Here is a 23875-nt window from a genome sequence, read left to right on the forward strand (position 1 = left end):
TTTACCCATTTGCACGAATAGTACTAAATATCAAAGGGAAAAGAGGGATTTGGGGGAGTAACGGAAGTCTCTGGGGGACTTCTGAAGCCATGATAAGGAATTAGATGAAGTTAAGGCATTCACACAGAACTTGCAGCCCAGGGCCAAGTGCATGTGGAGGCTGATGAATTTCACTTGGGGGGTGGGGGCGACAGTATAAACAAAAGCTGGCAGAATAGTATTTCTGAAATGAGCATGTTCTGCTCTCCTTTCTCTAAATATCTTTGTGAAAAAACACTTAGTGTCTATTAAAGGGGTAGTGCAAGGGCGTCTGCCTTCAGCTCAGGTCATGATCTCGGGGTCCTGGGATTGAGCCCTGCTCAACCCCTCTCCTTCTATGCACTGCTCATGCTCTGTCTCTCTTTCTCTCAAATCAATAAAATCTTAAAAAAAAAAAAAAAAAAAACCTAAAGTGCATAAGGATGCAAAGTAGGGAGTCTATCAGCAAATAAATGAAGAAAAGCATTTTTGATCAATTTCTCTAAAGACTTTGGGGGAGTATAGAAAAAACATCATCATTATTCATTACAAATTTAAGTCTATTTACCTTGTTGGTTTTTTTGGGAATGGCCCTTCTTGGAGAAGACGCACTAAGAGCTCTGCTAAATTTGCTTTAAAAAAAGAGAGAGAGAGAATGTTAATTACTATTCAAATGCCTCTCTGGGAGTTATAAAACAAAAGCCCAGGCTGCCACTAACACAGCAGTATGACTTTCTTTCTTTTTTTTTTTCTTTCTTTCTTTTTTTTTTTGTAAAACAGTGCTAATTTTTAAAAAAGGAAAAGTCAAGGCAATTGAGAGTTCCTTTTGTGAAAAAGAACCTTAGTAAGCATAAATGAATGCATTAAACCTTCTATTTCTTTTTTCTCATAATTAGACCCCAGGAAATGTGCATTTACCTCCTTAAGTAATGGGGAAAAAGAAAAAAAAAAAAAAAACTAGAAGTGTTTTCCTTGAGAAGGAAACATGATTTTCTAAATTTAGAAAAGGCTCCTTCTCCCCCTTAAAGGAGAAGTCGTTCCTGCTAAAATGTAACATTTCATATAATACTTTGCTCTTAAACAGCTACTTCATGTTTTGTTTTCTTTTTAAAGCAGCAACAGAAAAAATAAGAAAATTACCACATAAGACAATTGTGTTCCAAAACATTTTTAAAGGGGGGGAGGGGTGGTGCCTGGGTGGCTCCGACAGTTAAGCAGCTGCCTTCAGCTCAGGTCATGATTCCAGGGTCTTGGGATAGAGTCCTGCATGGGGCTCCCTGCTCAGCGAGGAGCCTGCTTCTCCCTCTCCCTCTGCCCGCTGCTCTGCCTACTTGTGCTCGCTCTCCCTCTGTCAAATAACGAAAAAAATCTTAAAAAGAAAGAGAGGAGGGATGGCAGCATCAGAGAGTGATGAAAGACCATGTCATTGGACTAGTTATGGAGAGGCCCCATTCTCTCCGTCCTCCCAACTCCTGTGCCCGTGGTACTTGGGGATGTACCTGATGGAGCTTGCTTCGCTGGCTGAGGACTTGCAACTACTGAGCCGCTTCAGCCGGGCCAGCTTTCTGTTCCATATTTCTAACTCCTCTATCCTTTCTTCAAGGTTGTGGGTTAGTTTGCAGAGCTGCTTCACTGCACCCACATTTTCCATAAAGATCTGGTCCTAGAAATGAAAACAGCACAGAGGGTGTAAATCCACAGCGTGAGACCACCAGGGAACTGGCCACAGTCCATTCGAAGACAGGTGAAATGTACCACTGAAAATGATTATACACACAGAAACCTCAAGTTCATTCAAGATAAAACCGGAGAGGGTTGCAACTTAAAATGATCTTGCTAAACTGCTGGCTGTGTAGTAAAGCTGCTTATGTTCAATTTGCAATAAAATAGAAATATGTCCTTGTAATCCAAAAAGAGAATGGAGCTGAAGGACATTGTCAAGTTTGGAATCTGAAGATTTATTTCATATGGCCATTATACTATACTTAAAACTCATAAAGAGAAAGTCAGAACAGGCTTTGGAATGTTGATTTGTGTGTGCATCACTAAATCCTCGTAAGAAACTATTCTAGTTCTTCCTGGTAAAATGTGTATCGAATTGCTCAGGTGAAGGAGAAAGAAATGAAGACCTGAGCTTTTCTCTGAGTTCTGCCACTTATTAGATGTGAGACCCCACGCTGAACAGAACCAGCTGTCTGGGCTTCATTATCTTCATCTATAAACAAGAAGATAATTCTTGACGTGTTAATTTCTGCTTTAACATCCCATGAGCTACCATGTACAAATTCTATTTTAGCCTAACTCCCAAACAAAATTGAAAACAACAACACTTAATTCTATCTGCTCAGAGAAGGCCACCAACACACCAGAAAGAGCAAGAAAGGGAAATCAACCACAGCCAGAGTGTGCCAGCCATCCCTTCTCCCACCCACACACTTCAGTTGTCATGGAAACATGTGTGTCTCTCTCAGCCATAACAAAAACACTGGAAAGCTCTCATCAACTCACATCCTGATCCTGTGACCTTCCCTCTTCTCCCCCTTTCTGTTTACAAGTTCTGAATGCCACAGAATTCTTTGGGGCTCATAGAGGCTGGTCCACTCTTGTAAAATGATGAGCTCAAGGCCAAAAGAAAAAGATCGTTTTGTAGTTGGAGGATCAAAGTCGGGGCTGTGTGTCTTTGAGATTCTCGTGATGCTTTAAGGGTTTCACACACTGTATAGCAACCACTCAGAAAGGACTCAGAAGCTGAACATTACAAACTTAAGTCTCAATTTATGGAGTTTAAAGACCTGCACACTGGTATAAAACACACCAGTAAAGCTAAATACACAGTCAATTCCAGGACATTCTGCTACTCCAATATGATGGTTTATAAATCACTTAATTCAATTAGAAAAATTAAAGGACAGAAGTACTAAAAATAACTGTAACTGTAGTAATTGGTTAATAGTACACACATACAGAGAGGTGTATTATGACATCAAAAACATAAAACATGGAGATGTAAGTAAGAGGGTAGAGTTTTTGTATATGATCAAAATTCAGTTGTTATCAGCCTAAAATAAGCAATAAGATATTTTATGTAAGCTTCATGTAACCACAAAGCAAAAACCTACAAAAGATAAAGAGAAGGGAGTCAGAGCATACCACTACAGAAAATCAGTTCACAAAGGAACATAGCAAAAGAGGAAGAAAGGAAAAAGGGAAGAGCCAAAAAACAATAAGATGGCATTAATAAGTCCTCACCAATTAATAATTACTTTAAATATAAATGGATTAAATTCTCCAATAAAAAAATCACAGAGGGTGTGAACGAATTTAAAAAAAAATGCTGCTATATGCTGCTCCCTTCTAGAGATTCACACCAGCTTTAAGGGCATACACATCTAAAGAAATGCAAAAAGATACTCCATGCAAATGGAAACCAAAAGAGAGCAGGGGTAGCTATACTTATGTCAGATAAAATAAAATTTAAGTCAAAAACAGTGACAAGAGACAAAGAAGGTCATATGCTGATAAAGGGGCCAATTCAACCTGGTAAGGGGGATATGCATCAGACTATAACACTTGTAAATCTATATATTTCTATACTCTATATCTGTATATCTATCTCCAGTGAGAGAGAGAGAGAAAGAGAGAAAGAGATCCAACATCGGAGAACCTAATATTAAGCAAATACTAACAGACCTGAAGGAAGAAATAGAAGAATATAATAATAGTAGGGGACTTTAGTATTTTGCTTTCAACGACAGATAGCTTACCCAGTCAGGAAATCAGTAAGGAAACACTGAACTAGAACTATGCCTTAGACCAAATGACCTAAAAGACATATCAGAAATCCCACCCAACAGAGGAGAATACACAGTCTTCTCAAATGCATACAGAACATTCTCAAGGCTAGATTATATGTTAGGTCACAAAACAAACCTTGCAAATTTAGTAAGATTAAAATCGCACCAAGTATCTTTTCTGGCCACAATGGTGATGAAACTAGAAATTCATAACAGGAGGAAAACTTGAAAATTCATGAGTAGTGGAAATTAAACAATACACGCTTGCAAAACTAATGAGCTAAAGAGGAAACCAAAAGGAAATAAAAAATATCTTGAAACAAATAAAAATGGAAATGCAATATAATAAAACTTATGGGATATAGCAAAAGTAGTCATGTTTTTTTCTTTAAAGATTTTGTTTATTTTTCAGAGAGAGAAAAAGAAGGAGAGAGAGAGAGATATATAGGCAGAGGGAGAAGCAGGCAGAGAGAGGAGCAGACTCCCCACTGAGCAAGGAGCCTGATGTGGGACTTGATCCCAGAACCCTGGGTTCATGACCTGAGCTGAAAGCAGCTGTTTAATCTACTGAGCCACCCAGGCGTCCCAGCAAAAGTAGTTCTAAGGAATTTTATAGCAATAAACACCCACATTAGAAGAAAAAAGAAATATCTCAAATAAACAATCTAACTTTACACCTCAAGGAGCTATAAAAAGAAGCAGAAACTCAGATGAAAGGCAGTAGAAGGAAAGAAATAACAAAGATCAGAGCAGAAATAAATGAAACAGACCCAGAAATACTACGAAAAAGTCAACAAAACTAAGAGCTAATTTTTTGAAAAGATAAACAAAATTGACAAAACTTTAGCTAGATTAAGAAACATAAAGAAAGAAGACTCAAATAAATAAAATCAGAAAAGAGAGGTGACATTACAACTGATACCACAAAAATACTAAGGATCCTAAGAAACTACTATGAACAGTTTTGGATATTCCTAGAAACATACAACCAACTAAGACTGAATTATGAAAAAATAGAAAATCTAAAAAGCCAATTAAAAAAAAAGAGATTGAATCAATAATCAAAAACATCCCAACAAATTAAAGTCCAGAACCAGACGGCTTCATTGGGGAATTCTACCAAATGTTTAAAGAATAATATATACAAATACTCTTCAAACTCTCCCAAAAAAACTGAAGAGGAGGGAACACTTCTAAACTCATTTTAAAAGGCCAACATCATCCTGATACCAAGGTCAGATAAATATACTACAAAAAAAGATAATTGCAGGCAATTATCTCTGATAAGTATCTCTGATAAGTAAAGGGTCATACATGATGATTAAGTGAGATTTATTACTGGGATACAAAAATGGTTCAACATATACAAATCAATCAATGTGTTACACCACATTAATAAAATCATGTGATCATCTCAACAGATGTAGAAAAGCATTAGACAAAATTCAGCATCTTTTCATGAAAAAAACTCTCAACAAACTATAGATGGACTATACCTCAGCATGATAAAAGCCCTATATGATAAGTCCATACCTAACATTATACTCAAGGAGGAGAAGCAGAAAGTTTTCCTTCTAAGATCAGGAGTAAGACAAGGAAGCTCACTGACCCCCATTTCTATGCAACATAATACTGGAAGTCCTAGACAAAGAAATTAGATAAGAAAAATAAATAAAAGTTATCCAAATTGGAAAGGAAAAAGCAAACTATCTGTTGCAGATGATATGATCTTATATACAGAAAGTCCTTAAGAGTCAACCAAAAACAGTTAGAATTAATAAATTTAGTGAAGTTGCAGGATACATAATCAATATGCAAAAATTAGTTGCATTTCTATACACTAACAATAAACTATTTGAAAAAGAAAGGAAGAATCCCATTTACTATAGCATCAAAACCAATAAACACTTAGGAATAAATTTATCCAGGGGGTGAAAGATCTGCACATTGAAAATTATGAGACATTGATGAAAGAAACAGATGACACAAATACATGGAAAGATATCCTATGTTCTTGGATCAGAACAATTAATATTGTTAAAATGTCCATACTATTCAAAGCCATCTATAGATCCAACGTAATCCCTATCAAAATTCTAATGGCATCTTTCATAAAAAACAGAAAAAAAAATCCTAAAATTTGTATGGAACCACAAAAGAACCCTAATACCCAAAGCAACCCTGAGAAAGAACATAGCTGGAGGCATCATACCTCCTGATTTCAATAAAGCTATAGTAATCAGAAGAGTACTAGCATAAGTATAGACATAGAAACTGATGGAATAGATTTGAGAGCCCAGAAATAAACCCATGCATATATGGCCAACTAAAATGTGACATGGGAGCCAAGAGTACTTAGTGAGGAAAAGATAGTTTCTTTAACAGAGTTGGGAAAACTGAATAGTCACATGCAAAAGTATGAAATGGACTTCTACTTTACACCTCCCACAAAAATTAACTCCAAATAGATTAAAGGCTTAAATGTGGACCTAAGATCATAAAACTCTTAGAAGAAAACATAGGGAAGAAATTTCTTGACATTGGTCTGAGAACCATTTTTTTGGATAAGACACCAAAAGCACAAGCAACAAAAGCAAACATAAACAAGTGGGACTACATCAAACTCAAGAGTTTTCATACAGCAAAAGAAACAAGCAACAAAATTAAAAGGCCACCTAAAGATTAGAAGATAATATTTACAAACCATCTATCTGATAAGGGATTAATATTCAAAATATATAAGGAACTCACACAACTCAATAGCAAAACACAAATAATTGAATTAAAATGGTCAGAGGACATGAATAAACATTTTTCCAAAGAAGACATACAAATGGCCAAAAGGTACATGAAAGGATGCTCAATGCCACTAATCATCGGGGAAATGCAAATCAAAACTACAGTGAGATATCGTCACATTCATGTTAGGATGACTACTTTTACAAAGGCAGGAAAAAGAGAACAAGTGTTGGCGAGGGTATGGGGAAAAGGGAACACTTGTACACTGTTGGTAGAAGTGTCAATTGGTATAGGCACTATGAAAAACAGTATGGAGATCCCCCCAAAATGTCTGGGTGTATGTCCAAAGGACACGAAATCACCATCTCTAAGAGGTACCTGCAGCCCTATGCTCATTGCAGCATAATTCACAATAGCCAAGGTATGGAAACAATCTAAGTATCCGTTGATAGATGAATGGATAAAGACAATGGGACACACACACACACACACACACACACACACGGACTATTATTCAGCTATAATAAAGAAGGTAATCCTGCCATTTGTGACAGCTTGGATGGAATTGAGGGCAATATGCCAAGTGACATAAGTGAGACATGGAAAGACTGTGCTATCACTTATATGTGGAAACTAAAAAAGCCAAACTCAGAGAAACAGAGAGTAGAATGGTGGTTGCCAAAGACTGAGAGATGGGTGGCAGGGAGTGGAATGAGGAGATGTTTATCAAAAGGTACAAACTCGGTTTGAGATGGATAAGTCCTGAGGATCTGATGTACTGCCTGATGACTATAGTTAACAATATTGCGTTAAGGGGCACCTGGGTGGCTCAGTGGATTAAAGCCTCTGCCTTTGGCTCAGGTCATGATCTCAGGGTCCTGGGATCAAGCCCCGCATCGGGCTCTCTGCTCAGCGGGGAGCCTCCTTCCTCTCTCTCTGCCTGCCTCTCTGCCTATTTGTGATCTCTGTCTGCCAAATAAATAAAAAGAAGAATCTTAAAAAAAAAAAAAAACAACAACAATATTGCGTTAATACTCGTAAGTCGCTAAGAGAGTTGATTTCAAATGTTCTCACCACACACACACAAAAGGTAATTATGTGGCTGATGGTTGTGTTAACTAACCTCGCTGTAGTAATCATTTTGAAATATGTATGTGTCGTCATGTCATATGCCTTAAACTTATATCTCACTAAAGCCAAAAAAAATGCAATTGGTAAGGAAGGATAATTGGTGGGAGATTTGAATAAAGTAAGATAGGACACAAAAAATTTGTCGAATCTGGGTGAAGAATACACATGGGTTTCACTATTATTCTAATTTATGTATATTCCAAATTCCTTATTAAAATGTTAATAAATAAATAAATCAGAAAAAATAAAACACCAATCTCCTGACAAAAGCTCTTTAAAATTTTCTAATTCTGGTACAAATATTGCATTACTTCTAAATTTGTTTTAATAAAAATAAAGCAGAAATCATGAAGACAAGAATAACATTCTATGGTTCTAAATCACAGTAAATGTCACACCACCTTTTGCTTTGTTTACATTGTGGAAAGCCTTATACTATTATTATAACTGGCTGTCATGTCCAAGCAGCGGTCCCCAGCAGATTCCCAGCCATCACCTGACCCCTCCCCCTCGCCTCGCCCAGGGGCCATCTGCTGTGCCCTGCCACCTGTTCAGTCTCCCAAATCTCCTAAATCCACCCACATTTCCCGATCCTCACTGGTGCTACCATACCTAATATTGTTTTTTATTTTTCTTGGTGACCAGCTTCTTCTTTTTTTAATGCTTACCTGATAACATGAATTTGTGATTTAGCTCAAACAAAAGCAGACCATGGAGAATGATACTTAAGTCCCGTCTAAAGCAGGGTTAAGTTCATTCTGCAATATCTATCCCACAGGACTTTTAATGCTGCCTCATGAGATATGAGCAATTGGCAGTGATTGTCCAGTTACTTCTAAATAATGACAAGCCAGCTCTGATTTCTCCAACTCAAATTTGTTGGCACCATATATCTTGCAGGTACATCCAATAGGCAAGAAGATAATTCATGTGTTTTCCTATTTAAGAGGAAATAAAGGTAGCGAGGAAATTTACTACTGTCTTCCCGGTTATAATCATGGCCTTGACTTTATGGATCCAATGGAAAATGACCACAAAATAAATTCCTAGGACATTACATTATAAGGATCGACTCTGACTAAAATACTTCTGACTTCTGTCCTCTCACACCATACTGAAGCCAGTATAAATATGTTCAAAAACGTAATCCAGAACTTTCTGAAAGCGTTTCTTTCTATGCAAGTGATAAGGTCTCAGTGAGTTTACTTGAACCATGAACATGCAACTGGATGCCAGGGAAACTTTGTTCAAATATGCTCACCCAAGTCCCATGTAAAGGTCTGTATGCATTAGAACTCAGATGGGCGTAAGCTGAGACATTTTGAAAAGCTTCCGCACCTAATACCCACTGTTGTTTAATAACTATTTTATAATTGAACTTAATTCAACTATTCAACCCTGTCCAGTTATTATTAACCAGGCAAAGTGAGACCAACAATCTCAGCTGAAATGTAGCTTTATGATTGTGATGCAAAAATTATCAGACCTCTTGCCACCAAAAACTGCTCATGAGACTCGGGGGGGTGGGGGGGGGGGAGAGGGTGGGCGGGGAGTAGAAAATAGAGACTGCTTCAAATCACACGAGAATCTTGCACCCATTTATGACTTGCTTTGGGGTGAAGGTACAAATGGACAGCGTGACATCTTTTCTGAAGGACATGTGGAGCATTTCAGCAAGTATCCACGCACATGGAAACAACAGGAAACATCATGAAATCAGGGCTACTATGAGCTTAGAGCGTGTGCCTTACCTGAGCCTTGTCCTTCACCGTAGGCGCTGCGCTCTAATCTCATTGAACCATTTGCCCTTTGCCAAACATCTCAAGCTTTCTCTGATTTCTGGAGCTAGCGCGGACAGGCTGCTCCCTCTACCTGAACCACCTGTCTCCCCCACCTCCCACTTGCCTTCCGCTCTGTGTCGTACCCACCCACGTGAGGAACACCCAGGGACACATCTTGTCCGTAGTCAGTTTGCCAGCACAGAGCAGGAACTCAGTGTGTATTACGTGAGGGAACGTTCCTGTAGGGACAGTTCCTGTCATGAAGCATTGGGAGGCCACAGCACTGCTCTCTAGTGAAATGAAGACAGTGGCCAAACTTCTAGTGTATTCTTTTATCTGAGGCCGCTCTCAGAAAAGCAAAAAGACCGAGGTCCAAATTCCACTTCCATATTAGGAAATGTCCATGGAAATTTGGGTGAATTAAACAAAGCAATACTAGTGTTTCCCACCCTCAGGGCGGCTGGGGATGGGGAGCTGGTTTGACTGTACCCAGCAAACTGGTTTCCACTCTGATCAGGTCCTTTGCAACTCTGGGAGGGTTTGGCTCAGGAAATAGATAGAAGTTCCTTCAGGGCCTCCTCACCTCCCAGACAAGCCCTGCAGCACGCAGACTGCAAGCTCCAGGCTCCCTTGCAGTTCTGGTCCTAAAGGAGCCTGTGACGGGAGCAGCCAGACAGCCAAGCTGACCTCTCCTCTGTCTGGGAACTGCAACTTGTCCCCTATCTAACAACACTAAATAAGGCGAACCCAGCCTGATCGCAAAGAAAGCCAGGAGAAGTTGAAACAGGCTCTTATTTCTTCCGCAGTGAGAGTCTCCTGGTGGCATCTGGTGTTGCATGGACTAATGCTTTATAATAAAATCAGGGAGGGTGCCTGGGTGGCTCAGTTGGTTAAGCGTCTGCCTTGGGCTCAGGTCATGGTCCCGGAGGTCCCTGGGGTCCCAGGGGTCCTGGGATTGAGCCCCATGTCTGGCTTCCTGCTCAGTGGGGAGTCTGCTTCTCCCTTCTCCCTCACCCTCTGTGCCTCCCTCTCCTCCCTCTCTCTCTCAAATAAATAAATAAAATCTTCTTTAAAAAAAAGTCTTCCCCTATAATAAAATCATGGGAATACAACAACCTGTAATGGAGCCTCACAAGGATGACTGCCAAGGAAGAAAAACCATCTTTAGCCAATGGATGTTCCTGGCAATTATTTGGGCTTTGAATAAACCCGGCTCTAGAACTTTGTCCAGGCCTTGATATGGATTTAAAAAAATAGATTCCCTAACCCAGAAAAGCAGACTGCTGAGTTACACCTTGGTAAATGAAGTATAAACTTCTAGATGTTAAGTCAGTGGCTTGAATAAACGGGCCTACCTGATCTTCAAAGTACTGTCACCACCTGCTGCCATAGTATTTAAATTGCAGTTTAAGGAGTCTGGGACAATGCCTTCTTTTCCCAACATTTTATTACAGAAATTTCCAAGCATACAGAAAAGTTTTAAAAATTGTACAGTAAATGCCCATATACCTATCACTTAAATTCCACAATTAGCTCCATCCATCCATCCTTCCATCCTGTTTAAATGCATGTGTTAAAATTAAAAACAAATGGAGACCAGCCCTGAAAATTCCCTAAGCAGACAAAACTAGTTTAGTCATATAAACAAAGCTTAACCTAACTCATTTTGCACAACTGACTTGACCTACATCATCTCTTGCTTATGCCTCTGGAAATCATAAGCAAGACCTGAACTGTTTCCCAAGGTTGATAAGAAGGAACCACTGACCAGTTCCCTATCACTTAAGAAAATTCTAATACTATAACCAATCACAGTGAAGAATAAATAGGCACTGCTTTCTCTCTCTACAAGCTGTTTCCTAAATGGCCTTATTCCATGTTTTTGTTTCAGTTGGCAAACTGTCTTTTTTGTGTGCACAATAAACTTTTACTAGTTACCACCCTAGTAATCCATTGCTTTTACCTGTGTTACTTCTGAACTTTTAACACATAGAAAAAGAAATGAGCAATAACTTTTTAAAAGAAGCTGTAACTACAAAAAGAAATTTTCCAAGAAAACAATAAATTACCATATTTCTCTCTAAAATGTTTACCAGAAAAAAAAGGATTTTCTCCCTGCTTCCAGTATGAGGAGCCCCTAGGAATGAAGAAGATGGCTTACGAACAGGTAATCAGTTGTTCATACAGCCAGGGTTGGTTTTAAGAACATATTAGCTCTAAAATGAATCATCGAGCTCGGAGTCAAATCAATCATGTGAGTCCAACAGAGAAAGCTTTCCCCCTACAGGAAACTTACTACCACAAGCAATAAATGAGTTCTGCTACCACCCTTGATGAGAAAAGACTGGACTTTTTTTTTTTTAAGATTTTATTTCTTTATTTGTCAGAGAGAGCACAAGCAGGGGGAGCAGTAGGCAGAGGGAGAAGCAGGCGCCCCGCTGACCAAGGAACCCGATGTGGGACTCGATCCTGGGACCCTGGGATCACGACCTGAGCCAAAGGCACACACTTAACCAACTGAGCCACCCAGACATCCCAAGACTGGACTTCTAAACCAACTGATGAGCAGGATGTTTAAAATCCCCCGTTTTGGGTGAAGGGGAGTGGGAGATGCAAGCTTCCAGTTATGGAATGAAGAAGTCACAGGGATAAAAGGCACAACATGAGGAACAGCGTCCGTGGTGTGGTAATAAGGTTGTATGGTGTCAGATGGGAGCTATACTTGTGGTGAGTGTGGCATGACGTAGAAACGTGTTGAATCCCTTACTGTACCCCTGAAACTAATGTATCATTGTGTGTCAACTATATTCAAATTTTGAAAATTCAAAAATAAATAAATAAATAATTAAATACCTCCATTTAGTTTCTCGGCTAGCCATATGAACTCAAACATATAAATCTTCTACCACTCCATTTTTCTGAATAAAACAGAGTATGTGTCATTCTATTAAAAAAGACACAAATCATTTCAAAGGCACCTGAGACATTAGCATCTCTGAGTGACATCTGGAAAAAAATTCACTAACAGTTAACCATTTATTAGGTTTTACTGTATTATAGACCTAAAAGCCGTGGTCTTAAGAAAAAATTTTTGTTAACCAAAATCATTTATAAAAGCAATTGCTTCAGTGGGGGGAAAAGTGTTGAAGGTAGAATTTCAACTTGCCATACTGAAGTTATCTTAACTGAGAACTGTAAAGAGTAAAATAATTTGAAAGTGACCTCATTATCTTGCTGAGCCAAGCTTTGGACAAAGTCTTATCTGATGTCAAAATTCACGCTCTTAACCGCTTTGCCATGTACTATTAGTGATTCTCCAATCGCTAAAATCATATTTTATTAACATTCATTTTCTTACATCTCATCCCTTTCTTCCCCATGTCCGCATCCATCCTCTCTGCTCACTTGAATTTTTGACACTGTGCTTACTCCGTATTCCATTTTAGCCCAACCTTCTCAGCCTGCCCAGATCCACTCCCGGTCCTAAGTGGAAGAAATCTGCTGCTTTGAGTCTACTTGCTTCTCCTTCCGTCAGAACTGAAAGCCTCCAGGTCAGGCAGGTAACAGGAAGCAGAGATGGGAGAGCCCGGAAGCCCTTGCTGGGGAGCTACTCCTCAGCCTCATGTGACCAGATCTGATGGCTCCAGGGAGCCAGAAACCCAGAATTTGAGGAGCCCCCCATTTTTAAAAATAGGCAACAAATTTGAAAAATTTTAAAACACCATGAGGAAAAAAAAAAAGTTTTCAGGCCAGACTTGGCCACAGGCTTCTGATCTGTGACCTGCATCCATAATCTTTCCCTCATTAATGAATATCTTCACCCATGGCTGCAGTTTCCCTTGGGGCCCGGCTGCCTCCCAACTTCCACTCTCCCAGTTGCCTCTGGACATTTTCATCTGAATACTCAGCTAACACCTCAAACACAAAACTGAACTCATTTTCCCACTAGAAAGCCACTTTTCTGTCAGACTTCCTCATTTGAATGGAACCACTTCTCTTCCTTTCAGTGAGATCCAGAAACTCAGTCATTAACTCAAGTGCATGCTTACTGAGAACCCACAATGTACCAGATGCCATGCTGAACAACGCAGGATTGACAAAGCACGTTCTCTGACTTGAGAAGCTCACCGTCTGGTGGAAGAGATACAGACTAGGAAGAGAATGACAACACAATATGATAAATACTCTAGAAAGATGTGTATGGGGAGGCCTGAGCCAGTACAGAGACAGGATCGATCAAGGCATCACAGAATCCTTAATTCATTCAGCCAGTATTTGTGGACCAGTACTCTAAGCCCTGGGGTTGAAACCACAAAGAAACTATTGGAGATACGGCTTTGAAAAATATAGAAGATTTTTGGGGTCACACAATGAATCACGGAAGTAAAGAATAAGTACGTAAAGAATAAGCAGGCAAGTGAGACCATTCCAGCTGGGGGCAGAACTCTCCAGGCCGTCACCAAGAAGTCTGCAGTGTGTCCCCTGCACAGTGGTCTGGCTGAGGGGCCAGGTGGGGTCTGCCAGAGACAGGGGGCTCCCCTCTCTAATTACAGCAAAGGCACTACACACCCTCTCGGTGGCCCTGAATCTTACAAAAAAGTGAAAGCAAGAGATATGGAGACTTTTCTAGATGAGGTGGTCGGGGAAGTTCTTAGCCCTGAGATCCAACTGACAAGCTCACCTAAAGGGACAGTCTGCAGGGCCAAGAACTCTCTATGGAACAGCTCTGAGGCAGAAACAAACTTGGTGAGCGTGAGGACAGAGAACGAGGCCGGTGGCAGAGGGGCTGGCAAACCAAGGTGTCAGTGTGTGCAGAGACCTTGCAGTCGGAAAGTGTGTGGGGGCTGGCCGGGTGGGTGTCAGGGTTAGGAAATGAGTTTGAAAGCGATGGTGTGGGGTGATAATAAGCCAACGAAGAGGCAAAGGTGGGGAAGGGGTATTGTATGATCAGAGATGTTTCCTTTTGTTTCTGTTTTAGGGAGAAAACTGGGAAGGGTAAAGAGAATACGGAGGGAAGATAATAGACAAGAGAGGTGGCCAAACTCTGGACGGCAGCACTGGGCGTCTAATTGGATAGCAGGGGGGAGCAAAAAGAAAAATGGAAAGACCACCTGCAGTGCTCCTCTCTCTTAGTCACCCCAGGTCGGCCTCTGTCTTCTTTCACTTGTCTCTCAGGCCCCGCTCCCTCTCCATCTGCCAGCCCCTGCCTGGTGTCCACAGACATGAGCGCACCTGTCATGCTGTCACTCAGAGCTCTGTTCTTGAGTCCTGTCTCACCACCCCCCTTGGACTGTCAGCTGCTTGAAGACAGGAGCCCTTCTTATCTTTGCATGATTTGAACAGAAAATTCCTGCCAGTTGCAGGAAAAAGAGAATCAATGAGCAAAAAGCAACCACATACTAAGGTGTAGTAGGGTGGCTCATAACATCATTTCGTAAAACACACACACACACACATACACACACACACACACATTATTCAAACTGAACCTCATTTTTATACAGACTTAGCTGTAAATATGTTTAAGGCCACACTGACATTTATTGGGTACATTTTTCTTACACCAAGCACACCTAAGAATAAAGCTCAAGAAATATAAAAGCCTACTCCCAAATAATCACAGAAATAAATAAAGTTGCCAAGTAAAGAGATAGATGAGCATGCTGAAGGGCAAAGCCCCAGGGGTCTCATGTAGGGTTAGACTATGGCGTTTACCCCCCTGAGTCCCCTGGCTCTCAGGACCAGCCTGGAGCCCTCTCATGCCACCTCCCATCGCTGAGCTTTCACCGGGGCACACAGATCATGAGGAGTTTATGAGAAGCAGCAAATTACCCCAGACAAAGGAAGTTTATCTCACACAGTCATCTCTTCTGAAAGAAACCTGATTTATACCAACTTCGCCAACATCGCTCATCTCCAGCTACGGCGGGTTACATGGGCCATCTGTAAAGATCTAGCCATTCTGTTTCTTATTTGGGCCCAAAGTGGCAAAGTCCACGTGGAAAAGATATAGCAATCGTGAAGTGAAACATTTCAACATTTTCATGTGCATTTCTAGTTTGTGCTTTAGCTTCAATAAAAAATTGTTTATACAAAAGTGGAGTTGGGTGGAACAGAAATGGAGTATAGAGGGAGGCACTGTTACTGAACCTGATCTCCACCCATTGCTACAGCACATGTGGTCAGGAGGTCCTAGAGACATTCCTTAAAATAAGCAGTCTTGGGGCAACTGGGTAGGTCAGGTCATGATCCCAGGGTCCTGGCATCAAGCCCCGCATCGGGCTTCCTGCTCAGTGGGGAGTCCTACCATGCTCTCTCTCTCTCTCTCTCAAATAAATAAATGAAGTCTTTTTAAAAAAAAAAAAAGAAGAAGAAGAAGAAGAAGAAGAAGAAGAAGAAGAAGAAGAAGAACAAGCAGTCCTGAATGGGGCACTCAAGGCCAACGTGGTGCCCACACAAAGGGGTGGGAGACCGGAAAGCAAGAGGCTCTCTGTGTATCTTGCTTATTGTACAGTTAACCGAGAGCATGAGACAGCAGGAGTCACATAACCTATGTTCTTAGTAAGAGAGAGTAAAGGAGCTATTCTGTGAAGTATTTATAATGTAGTGGATATCCCACAATGTTGAGGATTAAACCAGCAATTGAAGTCTCTCCTTGTCTCCCCAGAAGTGAGCCAAAGTGGAAAGCCGGGCCTCAGAGCATGGAGGTGTTCACCGCTCGTAGTGTTACAGATTCGGTCAATGAGTGTGGCCTTGGTGATGGCTCCATCACCAGTGATTCCATAGACTGAATCACTACACAATGCTGTTGTTAAGAGAATCATAACTTGTCCCCTCCAGTCTCCTTCCTGTCAGTTGTATCTGCTTATAACCTGAATGCTGCCTGGGCGGGGACTGCTTCTCAGAGGACAAATGAACCTGGCTGCCTAGACTGGGAAGATCCACCCCTTATTTTCCCAGGGCTCTGGCCTGGCCTTCCTGGGAATGAATTTGGGTTGTAGTCTCTCAGCGGGTAAAGGTGGTAGGTAGTCCTTAGAACCACTGCTGCTAATGATCCTGACTGTCCTCATTCAACTTAACTGGGAGTGGGAAGATCCTGGGCCAGGGGAGAACTAAATATTTTCCCACAGAGTGATCATCATAAGGCCCTGGGCAGATGTTACCTACACAGACATGTGTTCTATGGGGAGGGTCACGGTCTGAAGTGACATGGCCGCCACCAAATGAGTAACCCCAAGAGCCCCACGTTGGTAGCCTAATGGTCCACACCTAAGGCTGAGCCCTAAGCCAGACAGCTAAGCCTCCAGATTCTTCTCTCACCCAGAAAGCTTCTAAAAATGCCAGAAAGTGACAGTGACCTTACCTCATGAATACCTCAGAGTATCTCTTATCTTATATTTTAAGGAAATATATTTATTTTATTTATTTTAAAATATATTTTAAGGAAAACTTCACTATTTTATTGTTAAAAATAGATGTCTCATGCTACATCTCTCAAGGGAAGTGATAGCCCAGGTCTGAGACCAAAGAGCTGCTTCTACTCAAGATGGGTGTGGGAAGCAGGAGGAAGAAACCGGACTTCTGCCACTGTAGCCCCACAGCCCAGGGCAGAGCAGGCCATCCTCGCTCCATCAGCTAAGGATTTGTTGCCCAAGAGCCCAGAGGAAGAAGACTGAGGAAGGGCCCAATATGGAAAGGGACCCTCCACCTTGCAGCTCCAAGTGCAGCTTGCGTGCCAGTAAGATCGGCAAAATTGGCATCATTTCAACACTAGTTAAAAATGCAAGCTCTTGGGTCTCACCCTGTTCTTGCTGAATTAGAGCCTGCCTGGATTTTAGCAAGTTCCTCCCCTGATTCATGTGCACTTTGAAGTCAGAGAAGCACTGCCCCCACGAGCTGACAAATTACAAATCAGTCTCCACTCAGATGTGTCTCCCTACAACTGTAATAACCCTATGTCAATCAGTTTTCCCGCCAGCATCAAATGCAGCAGTGCAATGTACAGCTTGGCCGCGGAGTGAATCTGCAAACCTTGCCATGGACCCAGGACTTCACGGAATTAATAAACACGATCTCAGAGACCGACTCAAGTCACCCACACAAAGCAAGTAAGGGAATGGCAGCCTGAGACCCCTTTACCCTGAGAAGGGGAGCTCGGCTACAAGGATGGGGACATTCCTTCAAAAGAGAATGATTTGAATATCAAAGAATGAAGACAGGCCCTTGGGAAAAATGAGGAGGCTCGTGAATATCTTTGCCAAAGTGACCCGCTTTATGATTGTCCTCTGAAAGCGGAACATACAATTTTGTTAAGAAACTGCTCGCAAAGAAAAATCGCCCCTTCTTTCCATCTTCAGTCATTCTCCAAATCTCATCATTCTATTTTCATCATAACCTAAATTGTATTCGGTGAAATAAATTGCCCTTTCCGAAGTTCTAGTTCCATTTTTTAAGAAAAACCTGGTCACAGCTTATTGTCACTAGTCCACATGATGCCAGGCACTGCTGGTATGTGGGCTTTGCCCAGGTCACCGCTGCGCATTCCTTCCTCTTTTTCCTTAGGGGGCTTCTTTCCAGTACCTTATGCCCAGGTGGCACGGCTGAAACGAATTACCACACAGCTTGGCGAAGCTCTCTTGTTTCCTAGTGAAGGTTTCAGTTTATTGTGAGGCCACAGAAAGGGGGTCCCCTGTGGGGTTGTAGCTCCAGAGGCAGAGCGATTCCTAGTTACCTTATCGACCATGAGGAAGTTCGGCAGCGTCTCTCCATTTTCACAGGTGACATCACCAACCTCTCTGACGGCCCGAGGCAGGATTTCTCGGACCTCCTGAGCAATCATCCCTAGACACAAACACTCCAACACGTTTAGTCAGGAAAAGAGCTTTCTGGAGAAAATCCTCCCAGGTCTACATCAAAATGGACCGCTGACAGCCCCCCAGGACATCTTTGCAAGTAGATGCTTATTATCCCTTTTCAGCTTTTGCTTTGATCTATAATACATTTGAAGCAAAGGAGGAATTTTGAGCCCATAACCACTATAGGATTAAAAGTAGGGGTGTCATTTTCTTCACTTTTCCTTGGGACTCTGGGCTGAATGTTGGGAGGAGTGGGTAAATACTTTAAAATCCCTGTATATAGAAGTAAGAGTGGGGCATTAGCTTGATTTCCTCTTTTCCTGCAGGAGGATTTGCCACCTAAATGGTCCCGGTTTCTTTAGGATTCCTGGGCTGGAGTACAAATACCACTTTGTCCCTTCTCGGACCTAGACCTGCCTACTCAGCCACCTCTCCCTCTCCCAGGTCTGCCCAATGCTGCCCCTCTTACAGTTGGAGCTGCCATAGCCCCCGAGCCCTCATTCCATGAGCAAGATGGCTCCAATGAAAAACAACGTATTCAAAATATTCCACCAGTACAGTGGGTGCAGGAGTAGGGGTGGGAATGTTGAGTAAAGGTAACACAGACATTTCTCTCACCTTGCCCATTCTGGTGAGTGTGGATCTCACAGAGGAAATCAGTGCCACAGCACATAACCACCAGATAAAGAGGGAATTAAGTTTTCAAGAGTCGACAGCACAAAATTAAAAAGGGACTTTGTGCACCTACCTGTTTGATGGGCAGCTTTTATCCCCATTGAAGACGCGAATTCAGGTCTGTAGTCATATTCCACGACCCTCATTTGGGCTATTCGTCTTAGCTGTTCATTTGTGTCAACCTAATTTAATTCAGGAAGAGCAGATTTCAGCCACTTAGATATTTCCTGTTTAGATAGGAAATTTGAATTCTCCTTCCGAGAATGGAGACTGATGACTTTGGAGAGAAGCAGTCACTATTCACAAGTGCAAGGGATCATTTCCCAATAACATACAGTACGAACACCAAATAAACACAGGCCAGCCTTGTATTTACAAATCGAAAAGGTTTAGTGAAAGTAAAAAAGAAACAAACAAACAAAAAACCCCAAAAAACCTTTAAGGAATGGATATATCCTATATCATTGAATTCCTTTTGGACACCCTGCTGGAGAAAATTTCCTCAGGTCCCTGTAATGCCCACCCGGGAGGCCTTCTGAGATCCAGACTTTTCTCTCCTGCAGACGGCTTCTCCCCCAGACCACTCTGGGCAGGGAAGGTATGCTACTCTCTGTTCACTGCTCTTGTAGGTTACTAAAGGTATTCCCAACTCTCACTGCAAATTCCTCAAAACAATGTCACCAGGTCCCAGCAATATGACAATAGACAATAGGGTGAATTTTTCCTAAAGCCAAATGTGTTTGATTCAAAGGATTCTCTTTTGAGTTTGTTTTTTTTGTTTAATGAATTCATGGTACTAGCAGAACCTATTTTTTTTAATGACCTTATTCTCTAAGTAAAATGCTGGCAGCCCTTTTTCTTTCAGGATATAATTTTCTTTTAGGATATAACAATTACAAAACCAGTAGTCTCTTGGCAATTAAAATTAGACTGCCTGGACATTCATCCATGTGTTAGAGTAACTGAAATGCTTCGTTTTTCTTGTTATATGAAAACCCCTGATATGGCCCTCAACTCCTCCCTTGACCCACTCAGCTGGGTGAGTAGGAAAGCTCCTCCAATATCATTAAAAGCTCCCTGTCCTTCATTAGTTTGGCTGATTATAAAAGGTGGTAGCTTGACACTTAACTGGCTAAATGGGAAAAATTCACTTTAGGTTCTTCTTGGGAAGTATAATTTTGAGTGTGCTGTTATTTTGATACCTGCTATAATCCAAAGCTTGGTTCAATTCATTTACTCATTATTTTATTCAACTAACATTTACAAATCACCTTCAACATACCATGCTCTACACTAAGTGTTGACATTTTTAAAAAATGATCGCCTTTTAAAAGTTTGTGCTCTTCTAATTGTGAGACTTGAAACCATAAAGCTCCTAGAAGAGAGCATAGGTGGTAATTTTTCTGACATCAGCCATAGCAACATTTTTCTAGATATGTCTCCTAAGGCAAGGGAAACAAAAGCAAAAATAAACTCTTAGGACTATATCAAAATAAAAAGCTTTAGGACAGCAAAGGAAACCATCAACAAAACAAAAAGGCAAGATATTTGAAGATATTTGCAAATGATATATATCTAATAAGGGATTAATATCCAAAATATAAAAGAAGTTATACAAATGAACACCAAAATACAAATAATCTGATTAAGAATGGGCAGAGGACCCAAAAAGACATTTTCCCAAAGAACACATCTGGATAGCCAACAGACACATGAAAAGATGCTCAATGTCACTAATCAATAGGGAAATGGAAATCAAAACCACAGTTGAGGTGTCACCTTCCTGAATGGCTAGAATCAAGAAGACAAGATATAGCAAGTGTTGGTGAAAATGTGCAGTGTTGGTGGGACTCTAAAATGGTACAACCATTGTGAAAAACAGTATGGAGTTTCCTCAAGATGTTAAAAATAGAAATACCATATGACCCAATAATTCCACTACTGAGTACCCAAAGAAAATGAAAACACTAATTCACAAAGATATATGCACCCTATATTGTAGCATTATTTACGAAACCCAAGATTAAGAAGCAACTCAAGTGTTCAAGCATAGATGAATGGATAAAGAAGATGCAGTATATTCATATAATGTAATATTACTCAGCCATTAAAAAGGTTGCTAAAAAAGCAGAGTCAAACCTATTAATACAGAGAACAAAGTGATGGCTGCCAGAGGGGAGGCGGGGAGGGGATGGGCAAAATGGGTGAAGGGAAATGGGAGATACAGGCATCCAGTTATGGAATGAAGAAGCCATGGGAAGAAAATGTATAGCACAGTTAATACAATCAATGGAGCTGTAACAGCACTGGATGGTGCCTCTACTTGTGCTGGACTTAGCGTATAGAGTTGTTGAATCACTATGTTGCACACGCGAAACTAATGTCACATTATGTGTTGATTGTAATCAAATAAGGAATAAATAAGCAAAATAAAAATTAAGAAATTTTTAAAATAAAATAAAAATAAATAAATAGGTTTTCTGATTGTCTTGACCTTGTATCATACTCTTTCTATGGGATTCCACATTCCAAGTTTCCTAAAATTTACACTCATTAAATGAACATTAAAAAAATGTTTGTCGTCTAGACAGGAAGGCAGACTCATCATATATGATTATACTACAATGTGAGAAATGCAGAGTGATAGTGGAATTATGAATAGAGAATTATGGCAGCTCCAAGGAGGTCCCTAAAATATTCCTAGGGGAGCATAAAGGAAGGCTTCCTAGAAATGGTGAAGCCCCACCAAGATCTTGCCTTGTTTTGGTTCTCAAACAAATTCTGCTCCTTTCAGTTCTGGCCCTTGGCTTGGGGCATTTTCCCTGCCTCAAAATCTCTTCCTTTCCACTCCCACCTTCTCCCCCGACATACACATCCCTTCACCAAGGAAGCACTTCTTGATTTCTAATACTAGAAAAGGTCCCTTTGCCTTCTGTGCTAACAGGAGCTGCTGTTTTCCTGCATAGCACTGATCAAAGTTATCACCAGGCTATTAGCTGTGTCACCTTTATTACCTGCCTTCCCTATAGGATGAGAGACAAGACATATTTAGGGCCATGGTTTTCTGTTCACCACCATATTACCAGTTTCTCTTCTTTCTTTTTCTTTCTTTCTTTCTTTCTTTTTTAAGATTTTATTTATTTGACAGAGAGAGAGACAGAGAAAGAGAGACTACAAGCAGGGGGAGAGGGAGAGGGAGAAGCAGGCTTCCCACTGAGCAAAGAGGCCAATGCGGGGCTTGATCCCAGGACCCCAGGATCATGACCTGACACAAAGGCAGACGCTTGAAGACTGAGCCACCCAAGCGCCCCATATTACCAGTTTCCAGTAAAATTTGTTGCATGTAGTTGATGATCAACTAACATTTGTTAAGCAAATTATTTGATAAATAAGTCTAATAAAAAGGAATTTAAGATAGGAGTTAGGGAAAGAGGCAAGGCAGGGAGAAGGGATGGAAAGGGTGAGACCAAGACAGGGATGCCAGGCAGAAAGAACTCCATGAGCGGAGTCCCAAGGGCAAAGTCCCCAGAAGGATGCCTGCACAGCGAGGGCAGAGGTGGGCGTTACTACACCGTAAGGATTAAGGCCAGAGCAGGGAAGCCCTTGCCGCCATGCTGGGAAGGAGCTCTCACACCGCTAACACTGTGAGCTCCTTCATTCATTCAACAGATATTTACTTTTTAAAAAGATTTTATTTATTTATTTATTTATTTATTTAAGAGAGAGAGTGCAAGGTTGGCGGCGAGGGGGTGGGAGGAGAGGGACAGGTCATTCAGCAAATATTTAAGGAACAGCTACTGTGTGCCCGATGTGTTATCCCAGGCACTGGAGATTCAATGAGTGTTTCCTATTTGGAGTTTAAATTTTAAAAAGTTTTTAAAAAGTTCTATTTTCGAGGATAAAGCCCACAGCTCCTTCATCTCAGGACCGCTGCAGGGCCTAGCAGTGTGCCTGATGTGTGACTGCACCCAAACCCTTCAAGGAAAGAGGGAAAGCTCAGGCGGCAGAGGCTGTGCGTTCTGGGAATCCTGCTCCAGGAACCAAACGCTGATTAGCACTTAACAGCACACCTTGCTCATCAGTGTGCGGCGAGCAAGAAGCTAGAAGCTGAGTTCAGGGGTCTGATTTGATCTTGCGCATGGCAGTTTTGGAACGTTTGGACCCTGAATGCAAATGGCCGTCATTGTCTTGCGTCGTCACACCCGCATCACACCCAAGGCTTCTCTGACGTTACCTCAAGAACTGCGCCACAGAAAAGGCACTCTTGTCTCTGGGACTCCAGTCTGTTCAGGGAGGGAGATCTCATTATCCGTCATCTGGCCACAGCCCAGCCGCCCAGGCTCCCGTCGGAGTAGCTGGAGTAACACCGTCTCACCTCAAGCTCCGGAACTCCTGCATCTGGCTCATGGCCTCAAGGGGAGACTTTGCATGGCTGACTTTCTCCAACTCCACGCTTTTATCTCTACCACACGGCTGATGCGGTTGGGGAAAACGTTCTCTGAGCATTTCATCTTAACTGATTTCTTTCGTGGCTTTTATTTTTGAATCGTTCGCAGCCTTGTTTTCAGCAGTCATCACAGAATTTGACTGATGCATTCAAACTTCCAACTTCCTCACTTTTTTTCAGGCATTGACCTTGACATTTTTCAGCATATTGGCTCCACCCTGATTTCACTGTTTCTGTTGTAAGAGCTGTATTTCCTTCTATGGTCCATAGTCCCATCAGGAAACACAATGTCTGGGTAAGTGAAGTTGCTCCCCACTTAGGCCGACCTCATTCTCCCAGTTCTTCCAGGTCCCAGGTTTCCACCACATCTGCTCTATCGCCTCTCTCTTGGCTGTGTGTCCAGATGAGCACAGAGATCTCCACCAGGGCTCTCTA

At 41.4% G+C, this 23875-nt stretch overlaps 1 protein-coding gene across 1 annotated transcript in view; it reads right to left on the bottom strand.

Moving 5' to 3' along the window:
• MYRFL (myelin regulatory factor like) overlaps window positions 1-23875 on the bottom strand; it is a 120383-nt gene that overhangs the window by 21632 nt on the left and 74876 nt on the right. Inside the window, exons 12-15 of the mRNA XM_080812201.1 lie at window positions 19067-19175; window positions 18195-18304; window positions 1518-1681; window positions 587-650 (exon numbers count right to left, since the gene is read on the bottom strand). Coding sequence (XP_080668327.1) covers window positions 587-650; window positions 1518-1681; window positions 18195-18304; window positions 19067-19175 — 447 coding nt within the window. The remainder of the gene's footprint in view (window positions 1-586; window positions 651-1517; window positions 1682-18194; window positions 18305-19066; window positions 19176-23875) is intronic.

Source organism: Martes martes (genome assembly GCF_963455335.1).
Source record: "Martes martes genome assembly, chromosome: 8".
Taxonomy (NCBI): domain Eukaryota; kingdom Metazoa; phylum Chordata; class Mammalia; order Carnivora; family Mustelidae; genus Martes; species Martes martes.